This window comes from Carcharhinus amblyrhynchos, chromosome 11 (genome assembly GCF_965287045.1).
Source record: "Carcharhinus amblyrhynchos chromosome 11, sCarAmb.v2.hapA, whole genome shotgun sequence".
In the NCBI taxonomy this organism is placed as follows: Eukaryota; Metazoa; Chordata; class Chondrichthyes; order Carcharhiniformes; family Carcharhinidae; genus Carcharhinus; species Carcharhinus amblyrhynchos.
Window position 1 is genome coordinate 67493443 of NC_137334.1, and position 12172 is coordinate 67505614.

Consider the following 12172-nt stretch of genomic DNA (forward strand, 5'->3'; position numbering starts at 1 on the left):
TGTTCATAAATAACTGCTAAATCACAGGTACAATATTGTTCAAGACTGAACACCTACACTCTAGAAGGCCATGACATCCTTCATAAGGTATGAAAACATTTACAAGAATGGTGTCAGGTATGAGGGAACAGAGATTGTTTTCAGGGAGATCTAATGAAGTATTCAAAATTATTAAGGGCTTTGATTGAGTGAAAAACAGAAAAAATTCTTTCGACTGGGAAGACGGTTGGAAGCCAGAGGCTATCTGGCAAATATGCCAGATCGGAGATGAGAGTTTTATTTATGTAGTCAGTGACGATGATCTGGAATGCGTCAGCAAGAATGGTGGATGCAGATTCAATAGCAAGTTCCAAAATGAATTCAATATAAATTTCAAAAGGAAACATTTGCAGCGATATGGGGAAGAAAAAGAGTAGGAGTGTTGAACTAATTCCATGGATTTACATCACAGAAACAGACTATTCTGCCCAAACAATCCATGTAGTCATATATGTTCCACTCAGCTTTCCTTATTAAAATCTATCATTGTAACCCTCTATTCCCTTCTTCCTGTGCTTGTCTAACTTCTGCTTAAATGATCAACCTCGACTAGTGAGTGCCACCGCAGTGGGCCGCAAAATTAAAACCGAGCATGTTTACTAACTCTGACCCCATGAATAAAATTAATTTAATACATGCCAAAAAATTCATAATGGATTACAGAAAATGATGAACCACTCATTTATTAATGGAATGGTCATCAACTTCAAAATGGTAAAAGCAAAAATGGTTACACTTCAATCGGGCGCAGGGGAAGCACACAGCTCTCAATGTTGTGTGCAATCAGCATGCATGCACCTCACTTTACATGAGCATCACTTTAGTAATGCCGGTTTAAAAAAAAACCCACCAGAACCTGACAATCCCACATGTGCTCAACATTCAAAATTCCTTGTGGGATCTACTCACTACCCTCATGGGCTGCATGTGACACACTGCCCGCCACTGCCATGTTCGATTTGCTTCAACGGCTCCTTGTGGTAGTGAGTTCCACATGTTTGAAGAAGTTGCTTCTGAATTCCCTACACGATTTCTTAGTGAACATCTCATGTCAATGGTCTGTAGCTGTTTCCCCCATAAGAAAAAACACTCTCTCTATAACAGGATTGCTGAACAAGTTGAATGGCCTATTTCTGTATGATTCTGTTACATAATCTTACATATAATATTCAGTGAAACTGTACCTTACGCTTCAACATGTTCCACATGAGCGAGTCCAGTGTTCCTTTGGCGATAAGATAATGAATATGAACTGAGCTGCACTGTCCTATTCGGTGAGCTCTATCTTCAGCCTGCAACAAGTGACCGGGATCCCAGTATAACTCAGCAAAGACAACATGAGTGGCAGCTGTAAATGTTAAGCCCTATGACGGATAGGAAAAGAAAAATGAATCAGACACTGTTTTTAGGTCTTTTCTGGTGCAAAAATCACAAGTCAACATAAAAATTCTTATAGTTTTGTAAATATTTAATACAACAAGATTAGACAGAACATGTTAGTTGCTTGCACACTTTTAAAACCTGGTACTACTCCAATTTTGCTCACCCAGACTGACTCGTTTATAATTCAAAGTGCTAATGCACAAGATTGCACAAAATATGCAAGAACTTGGTTAGTTTTCACGATTGTGCACACCATTGTATTCTGTAACTCAGGATCATTACAAAAAGAAAATAGCAAATTTCCAGATGGGAAAGACAGAAAATAATCAAAAGAAAAAAAATGTTGCTGTTTGCACAACTCCTCATGGCTTGGTCACAGCAACATTGAGATCAGGTTTATTGAGAGTGGTGCACAAGTAAAATTATTGCAGTGACTGATAAACTTGATTAAGAGGAGACTGGCTAGAGTAAACGGTGGACCCTTGGAGGACGAGAAGGGGGATTTAGCTGTGGGTAACGAGGAAACGGCTGAGGCTTTAAATGAGTTTTCTGTGTCGGCCTTCACGGAGGAGAACACAAATAGCTTGCCGAATATTAAAGGTAGAAGGGTGGTAGGAGATGAGGTCCTTAATGCAATTACTGTCACTAGCGAGGTAGTGCTTGACAGACTAATGGGACTGAAATGGGACCGTATCTAGTCCCCAAGACTGGATGGAATGCATCCCAGGGTTCTGAAAGAAATGGCAGAGGTGATAGCAGATGCCTTAGTGATTATTTATCAAAATTCGCTGGACTCTGGGGAAGTGCCGGAAGATTGAAAACAGCTAACGTTACACCGCTATTTAAAAAAGATAGCGGACAAAAGGCAGGGAATTATAGGCTGGTTAGCTTAACGTCCGCAGTTGGAAAAATGCTAGAATCCATCATCAAAGAGGAAATAGCAAGACACCTAGAAAAGAATGGTTTGACCAAGCAGGCACAGCACAGATTCGTGAAGGGGAAGTCATGTTTAATGAATTTATTGGATTTCTATGAGGACATGACTAGTGCGGTAGACAGAGGGGAACCAGTGGATGTGGTGTTTTTAGATTTCCAGAAGGCGTTCGATAAGTTGCCTCGCAAAAGGTTGCTGCAAAAGATTAGGGTGCACGGAGTTGGGGGTAAGGTGTTAGTGTGGATTAAGGATTGGTTATCTAACAGGAAGCAGAGTTGGAATCAATGGGTGCTATTCTGGTTGGCAGTTGGTGACTATTGGAGTGCCACAGGGATCGGTGCTGGGGCCTCAACTGTTTACCATTTACACAGACGATCTGGAGGAGGGGGTTAAGTGTAGGGTAGCAAAATTTGCTGATGACACAAAGATGAGTGGAAAAGCAAATTGCGTGGAAGGTGCGGAAAGTCTGCAGAGAGATCTGGATAGGCTGAGTGAGTGGGCGAGGAGCTGGCAGATGGAGTATGATGTTAGCAAATGTGAGGTTATCCACTTTGGTAGAAATAATAGTAGGAGGGATTATTATTTAAAAGGTGAAAAGCTGCAGTCCTTGTGCACAAATCGCAAAAACCCAGTCTGCAGGTGCAGCAGGTGATCAAGAAGGCAAATGGAACGTTGGCCTTTACAGCGAGGGAGATTGAATATAAAAAGTAGGGAGGTCTTGCTGCAACTGTACAGGGTACTGGTGAGGCCGCAGCTGGAGTACTGTGTGCAGTTTTGGTCCCCGTATTTGCGAAAGGATGTATTGGCCTTGGAGGGAGTACAGAGAAGGTTCACCAGGCTGATACCGGAGATCAGGGGGTTAGCTTATGAAGAGAGATTGAATAGACTGGGTCTGTACTCATTACAGTTTAGAAGGCTGGGGGGGGATCTTATTGAGACATATAAGATAATGAAGGGGATAGATAGGGTAGAGGTAGAGAGATTTTTCCCACTTAGAAAAGATAGCAGAACTAGAGGGCACAGCCTCAAAATAAGGGGAGGGCAGTTTAGAATGGAGTTGAGGAGGAACTTCTTCACTCAAAAGGGAGGCGAGGCTCTGGAATTCTCTGCCCATTGAAGTGGTGGAGGCTACCTCGTTGAATATATTTAAGTCACGGGTAGGTAGATTTCTGATAGACAAGGGAATTAAGAGTTATGGGGAGAAAGTGGGAAAGTGGAACGGATTCACTTCAGATCAGCCATTATCTTATTGAATGGCAGGGCAGGCTCGAAGGGCTAGATGGCCTACTTCTGCTCCTAGTTCTTATGTTCTTAAAAAGGCTTTTAGTCCTTCTGTTGTAAATAATAACTACTTCCAAGCCTCTGATAATACCTCTTAGAAGTCTCAGTGGTGCAGAAGCAAAAGTTGATTCATTCGTAATCTTGGCCCCCTCCCACCCACTCCCCATTTGGAAATCAGTCTTGCCACCAGATACCAATCCCACTAATTCACCTGAGAAAGGAATTTTTGAGCAGATAATATACATTCTACCATCCTGCAGGACAATGCATTCGAAAACTAATGGCACTACCATTGCATCAACAAGTTGCTCCAGTCATGTAGATGATTCTGTTGCAAAATAAATGGCTGTTTAAGCAACATATTTAGTCTAATTTAAATTTATTCCTTAGTTTAATGCAACAGTAGATAGAAATAAAATGACAAAATAGGAAAAATGTTACTGCAACACAGCAAAAGTGCTGAAAGTGAACAAATTAAATAACCAAACAACAATGTGCAAAACGGAGCAAAGTCTTGAGGAAGAAATAAAAAATGTAAAAAAACGCAAAATGAATTTAACTTAAAACGTTGTTTCATCTATTCCAATATGTCCATGGACGAGAGAAACAGAAGTGAACTGGGGAAAAAAAATAAAGCCTTGAACATCAGTGAAACAAAATTTCTAAATAATTCTTAGCTGCGCACAGAAAGTATATTTTTCCTTCATAAAAGATTGATGCATCACAAACAAACATCTATAGATCTATGTCCTTTTGTTACAACTGCAATACCTGTCCAGCAGCCTTGATGCTTAAAATGGCAACTTGTGTCTTTGGATCGTTCTGAAACTGATGGACAAGATGAATCCTTTCTGATGATGGAACAGAACCATCTATCCTTATATACCGTGCCTAAACAATAACCAAAGCTGTTACATGATATTTCATACAAATATAACAAATACTGAGCAGCAAAAAGTGACTGACAATAGGATGCAAACAAGATTTGATCCCGGATTATTAGTTGCCACATTAACTTTGACATTTATGATCATTCATGTAAACTCAATACTTTGGAGCAGGGAGCAGTTTGCACATAGGCTCAGAATGATACATTACAGATCATTTCGAACATTTTGCCTGTGCAACTCATGGTAATTAAAATAATCCCACTGATGCACTCTTATCTATAACTCTACTCTTTCTCTTTTTAAAGTTATCCTTGAATCTGCTTCCACCAACCTTGCAGACTTTGCTTTTGGGATCATCATATGTCTAGTTCTTTCGCCATATATCTAATTCTAGTCACCATAAAGCGGTGTACTCTCCTTTCCTTTTCCACGATGTGCTCTGTGAGTGGTATGCTTTGTCTGTATAGCGCTCAGCAAACAATACTTTGCACGTTATTCAAATCTCGTCCTAATCTCCTCTGCTCTAAGGAGAACACCACCATTTTATCCAGTCATTCCCCATTACAAAGTTCCTCAATCTTGGTACCAATTTAGAAAATCTCTTCCTGCACCCTCTCAAATAGAGTGGTGCCCAGAATAGAATAAAATACAATACTTAAGTTAAGGCCAAACCAAAATGTAAAAAGTTTAGCATAACTTCCTTGCTTCAGTTTGAATATCAAGGATGCCATCTGCTTTTTTTAAAAAAATCAAGTCTTCACAAGTTGTTCTGCCACTTTCAGAGATTTGTGTGCGATCACCCCTGGGTGTTCCTGCTCCTCTACTCCATTAAAATTGTGCTTTAGGTCAAATTATCACCCCTCAGGTTTGCCTACCAAAATGCATTACTTCTCTGCATTGAATTTCATGGCTAGTGCTTGCCATTCTGATACTTCTTTTCATCTTCCTGAAGTCTTTTACTACATATCTCACTGTTTACTATATTTTCAAGCTTTGTGGAATCTGCAAAGTTTGAAATTATGCTTCAAATACCCAGGTCTAGGTCAAATATATATATTGACAGGACTAATGGTCTTCATACAGGCTACTGGGGAGCACCACAGTAATAACGCCTTCCAAACTGAGAAACAATCATTTACTCTCTACCTTCTGATTCTTGGCTAATTTCATATCCATGCTGTCACTGACTTTTTAATCGAACTGGCTTTAATTTTGCTTAAAGATCAAGTTTAGATTTGTTTTGATAAATGTCTTTTCAAAATCCACAATATACAATGTCCTCCAAACTGTGCCCATCAACCTTCTGTTACTTCAATCAAAACTGCTCCATCAAGTTAACCAAACACATTTGCCTTCAACGAATCTTTAATAAATTATTTGCTCATCATTCCAAATGCCAATTGGTTTATAGAGATTATTTTCTCTCAACATTTCCTGACCAGCACCCTTTGGCCAACTGTAAAGGTCAATTTTCTCTCTTCCTTTTTAACCAGGTCCTTTCATCCTCTGGCTACACCCCTCAGAGGATTGGAAAATTATGGTTAGAGCATCTGCAATTTTTACCATTACTTCTCTCAGTAACATAGGTAGGACACACCCCATTCAGGTTGGTTCTATTTCAAGTAATGCCAAACTTGAAAATATATTTGATAACTATAACTACAGTCTCCTCCTTTATTGTGACACTGGCAACATTCCAATGAAGACAGATGCAAATTACTGACTTATTATATCTGCTTCCACAAGAGCATTTTTTTTGTTTCCTAATCAGTCACACCCTTCATTTTACAATTTTGTGCTTATAGAAAACTTCTGGATTCCCTCTTGTTAATGGCTATTTTCATACATCCTCCATGCCCCATGAACTCTGCTTTCTTAAGACATTCTTGTGCACTCCGCATTTAGTCTTCTACAGTATTATGAACCACACAATTGGCATTAGCCTCCTTTCATCTCATTTTAAACTCATATCTTTAGTTATTTGAGAATTTAAGCTTTGGATGCTCTGTGTTCATCCCTCATCATCTGACCCTTCGTTAGAACCATTTTTCAAAAGCTGAAATCCTCTTCCCATCAATCTTACTCAGAGTCCAGCTCTTGCATCCATACAGCACACAATCCTCCATACCCGGAAATTTCCAAGTGGCCAATAGCTCTGAATCATAAAATCATACAGTGCAGAAGAGGCCCTTTGGCCCATTGAGTCCACAACAACACATTAGAAACATCTGAACTCCCACCTCACCCCATCTGTCAGCACTTGGCCCATGGCCCTGAATATTATGACAGGCCAAGTGCTCATCAGGTACTTTTTGTTCTATGTTCTATTAGATAGGCCTATGTTCTATTAGGTAGGTTGGGATATGATCGGCGCAACTTATGGGCCAAAGGGCCTGTTTGTGCTGTAGTGTTCTATGTTTTTTAAAAACGACGTGAGACAACTGGGCTCTACTACGCTCCCAGGCAGCGCATTCCAGGTGGTCAGAGTTTACCTCTGGGTAAAAAAAAAAGTTTTTTTCTTACATCCCCCTAAACCTCCTGCCCCTCATCTTGAGCCCATGTCCCCTCATGACTGACCCTTCAACTAAGGGGAACAGCTGCTCCTTATCCACTCTGTCCGCATCTTTCAAACTGGTAGACCTTGACCAGGTCACCCTTCAGTCTTCTACTTAACCTCTGAATAACTTGAATCTCCTCTGCACCCTCTCCAGCAGCAGCATGGTGGCAAGAACTAGTGCCTCACATTGCCAGTGACCCAGGTTTGAATCCGTCTTGGGTCACTATCTTTGGGGAGTCTTCATATTCGCCCCATGTCTGCATGGGTTTCCTGCACGTGGTCCGGTTTCCTCCCACAATCTGAAAGACATGCTGGTTAGGTGCACTGGCCACGCTAAATTCTCCCTCAGTGTATGCGATCAGATGCCAGAGTGTGGTGACTAAGGGATTTTCACAGTAACTTCATTGCAGTGTTGAGGCAAGCATACTTGTGATACTAATAAACAAACTTTAAACTTCCAGGGCAATCAATCCTTCCCATTACGTGGTGACCAGAGCTGCACACAATAATCCAGCTATGGCCTCATAATTTTATACAACTCCAACATGACTTCCCTGCTTTTGTAATCTATGCCTCAACTGTTAAGGCAAGTGTCCCTTTTGCACCACACTAACATGCCCTTCCACTTTCAGAGATCTGTGGACAAAAAACACCAAGATCCCTTTGTTCCACAGAACTTCCTAGTGTCCTACCATTCATTGAATACTCTGTCAAATTACTCCTTCCAAAGTGTATCACCTTGCACTTTTCAGGGTTAAATTCCATCTGCTACTTATCTGCCTAGTGTGTCTTTATTTTCGCCTCACCTGTTAACTATCTGTTCAATCGTAGTGTCATCCACAAATTTACAAATCCTACTCCCTACACTGTCAATGTAATTTATATAAATATATAATAGGAGGCATACCACAGTGGTATGCCACTGGACTCTGGCTTCCAGTGACTAAATCAACCTTCTGTCATTACCCTGTCTCTGACAACTGAGCCAATTTTGAATCCACTTTATCAAATTACCCGTATCCCATGTGAATTTACCTTCATAACAAGTCTCCCACGTGGGACTTTGTCAAAGGCTTTACTGAAATCCATATAAGCTACATCAACTGCACTACCCTCGTCCACACACCTGGTCACTTCCTCAAAAAGTTCAATCAAATTTGTTAGGCGTGACCTCCCTCTTGACAAAGCCATGCTGATTATCCCTGATCAAGCTTTGCCTTTCCAAGTGGAGACAGATACTCTCCTTCAGAAGTTTCTCTAATTGTTTCCCAACCATGACACAAGACTCACTGGTCAGTAGTTCCCTGGTTTATCTCTACAACATTAAATAGTGGAATTATGTTAACTGCTCTAGTTGTCTGGCACCTCCTCCCTGTGGTCAGAGAGGAGTTGAAAGTTGGGTCAGAACCCCTGAAATCTCCTCCCTTGCCTCCCTCAGCACGCTAGGGCATAATTCATGTGGACCTGAAGATTTATCCATTTTTAAGGCTGCCAACACCTCCAATACCTTGTCCCTTCCCATGTCAATTTGCTCAAGAACCTCAGTCTCTCTCCCCAAATTCCATACCATTGTCTTCATTCTCTTGGCTTCAACTGACAAGTTATAGAGCAAACAGTTGCTAGCCTTGTTCTAATTTCTGTGTTTCTGGTCACTTTCAGATCCTACAAGTTGAATTCAATCTATGTTCACAATGGTAACACACTGAGTCATCACTGCTGTCATTGATGCTCAACCTAAATTTCAGACTTGACTTTTTGTTCTTCAGCAATCATGGGGTTCTTGCTCATCTTTGGTCATCAGGATGGTTTCATCAGTATATCTGATGGTCTGGATGTTGTGAAGGCCAATACTGTCCCCAAGATGTTCTGGGAGAGGAGAGCTGAATTCTCTCAAGATGTCTTCTCCCGTGGCATTGAAAAATAGTGGTGAAAACAGATATCTTTGTCTGACTCCTTTTCCAAACTGAACTGATCTGTCTTGTCTCCAATTAAACGTACAACACCTTTGCCTGTGTGCAAAGTCTCTGAATGAGCAAGTAATGTGGTATTTCAAATCAAGTTGGAGCTTTCCACTGAAAACTCTGCACAGTGGACTGAATTTGTGCAGTCTACAAAGAGTACTCATAATTCCTTGGTCATTTTGTTCTTGACAACTCACAATAAATGTTGCATAACACTAGAATGACTTCAAATCTCATTGTTTGCAGTGAAGCCAAATTGTCCCTCAACTATTTCTGTTGTGAAGTATAAGAGCCTTTTTTCTGATTATTTCTAGAAGCATTTTTGAGGCATGACTTATAGATTAATTGTTCTATGCTTAGAGCAGTCTCAGGTACCATGAACATTTTGCAGCACCATCAGCCAATCTTTTGACCAATGAGTACTTTTCCATCACCAGTCAATGATTGCTTTCATGATTTTGACTGCTACTGCTCCTTCTGCCTTCATACAGTCAGCAAGTATGTCATCTTGGCTTGTTGCTTTGCTGTTCTCCAGGTTTTTAATTATATGTTCAATTTCACTAATCAGCGATTCTGTTTCCAACTTCTAAGGTACAGGCTATTTACTTGCTGCATTTGGATTTGGTTGATAGAGCTCAGCACAGTATTTCTACTACCGTTCCTTTATTTGATCAACCTCACCGGTCATATTCGCATCTTCTCTTCAACGCCAATGCCAGTTGTTACTATCCTTTTCTTTGACAGAGCTGTAATAACGTTGTACACTTTGTTTGGACTGCCCTGTATGACTTGCATCTTCTGCCGCCTGCGCCTTTTTTGTCAGCCACGTCTAATGCACGCAATGTTGAGACTAGAGACTCCCATTTTTCCACAGTAAGCATCAGAAATTGTAGAACCACATCCTTTATTCTTAGTTCTCCTTTGTGCCAGCTTTTGGCTGATAATAATGAACTGCTTATACTTCAGGCAAAAATCCTATTAGAAGGTTTGATACAATATATTAGAAAGATAGAATTAAAGCAGCCACCTCTGTACTGGCCAACATTTCTCATTCAGCTACCCTACATTTAAAACCTATTCAAAAATCAATAAACTCCAAGTATTCATCACCACATGACTAAAATCCACAGATATCACTTACCAGGCTGATATTACTGCAACGGATTCTTAATAAAAACAGGGCTAAATATAGAAAGTGATTACAACAAACTAAACTCAAAACAAGCAACTGATTGGAAATGTGAATTGTGACAAATTCAGTTATTAGAATTTCAACGACCCGTCATTGTGAGCACCTGAAAGTGCATTTCATACATCACTGAGCACATCAAATTGTCAAAAAAATGAATTTTCAAAAGCATAATTTTCTCAAAATACTTAAATTTTTAAAGGCCCATTTCTCCTGTCTCATTTTCTGTCACTCTGCACAAAACATTTTCCAAATCTGCTGCAGGAAAAGACTCCAGTGGGCTGAGTTCAACTATTCTAGAGCTCTTCAGAAATGCTGACGAAAGAGATGGCTGTTCTCTCAATTTTAAAAATCCCACCAAGTCAATGATGACCAAGCTGTAGACTTCAACTGCAAAGGTACATGTGGATCATCAGACAAGTAGGAAAAATTGGGTGTGGCTGTTAAGTGAAGAGTGAGAATCTATAGGAAGATCTTGTCAATTCGCAATCTGAAGTTTGAATACCTTTACTTTAAAGAATAAATTGTCAATGAATTGCCTGGCAAATGCAGGGATGGTTAGAAAGATGGGTGCTCTTTTTGAAACATATGATTCTGAGAGAGCTGGATAGGGTAGATGGCAAGAGAATGTTTCCCCTTATTGGAGAAGCTAAAACTAAGGAATTCCAAGACTACCAATTAAGATAGAAAGGAGGAATTTCTTCCCTCAGAATTGCTAACTTTTGGAATTCTCTACACCACAGAGCAGTGGAGGTAGTGACATTGAATATATTCAAGGCTTGGTTGATAGATTTTTGATCGAGGATTTATGGGGGACAGACAACCCCCCTCCCCCACCCCCTCATAATAGAAACATCTTCTGATTTTCTTTGCTCTTAGTGCTGATGAAGGGTCATCCAAACTCAATATATTCTCTCCCCACAGATGCTGTCAGACCTGCTGAGATTTTCCAGCATTTTCTATTTTTGTATCAGCTATTTAGAACTGAGATGAAGAGAAATTTCTGCACACAGAGTTGCAAATCTTTGGAATTCTCTACCCCCAAAGAGATGTGGATGTTCATTTGTTGTGTATACTAAAGACAAAGGTCAATAGATTTTTAGGTACCAAAGGCATTAAGGGATAGGGTGATAGTCCAGGAAGGCAGAGATGAGGTAGCAAATCAACTACGATGTGAGCAGAACAGGCTCGAAAGGCTAAATGGCCTCCTTTTGCTCCCACTTCAAAGTGTTCTTACAACTGCAAGGCTATTCCTGAATAGCACCGTGGCAGATTTGCAGGTAATTAAGCACTTGGGGGGCATTGCAAGGTAATGGAAAATGATGTATACATACAAATTTAGTTTATTTCATCATAAAAAGTTATTAAACTGAATCATGGAGTTTACTAGTGTAGTTTTGATTTGTACCTGCTCCAGTGAACATAAAAATTTTGATAATAAGATGAAAATGGTTCAAAATGTACATTACCTTATTTTCTATCGCAGCCTCTGCGCAAGCTTGCAGCATTGTTAAATGATGGGCAAAAACTAAGAACTTCAATTTTTCATCACGGAGCATCATTTTAATGTAGTCCTTTACTGCTCCTGCCTAAAATAAAATCAGCTATGTAACTTGCTACTCATTTGTGTCATATAGATTAATATATGAATAATTAGCATTTAGTACTCAGATACACTAACTATACACAAAACTTTGCTAAATCTATCTAGGCCTGTATTCAAACAATTTAAAGTTAAGGATGTCAACTAATAAAACAAACCATTTAGATCAAAGGTTTGCACATAGCTGGTTGATTCAGAATCAGAACTAGGTAGAAATGAACATACATTTAATATTTCACAGCATCAATTAAGAGGAAACTCAATGTTGCTGCACGTTTGCACAAAATATTTGGTTTTAACGTCTTCTGATTTCACTCAATAATGTTCCAAATATT

At 39.9% G+C, this 12172-nt stretch overlaps 1 protein-coding gene across 4 annotated transcripts in view; it reads right to left on the reverse strand.

Annotated features, from left to right (window-relative positions):
- The window catches only part of zranb3 (zinc finger, RAN-binding domain containing 3), a 109959-nt gene that overhangs the window by 37475 nt on the left and 60312 nt on the right, over positions 1–12172 (reverse strand). For all 4 annotated transcript variants that reach the window (XR_013888170.1, XM_080199337.1, XM_080199335.1 and 1 more), the window contains 3 exons: positions 11704–11823; positions 4409–4528; positions 1224–1403 (listed from right to left, as the gene is read on the reverse strand). Coding sequence is in view for 3 of the 4 variants with exons in the window: in XM_080199337.1 (XP_080055463.1) it covers positions 1224–1403; positions 4409–4528; positions 11704–11823 (420 nt within the window). In the remaining variant the exon portion in view is untranslated. The remainder of the gene's footprint in view (positions 1–1223; positions 1404–4408; positions 4529–11703; positions 11824–12172) is intronic.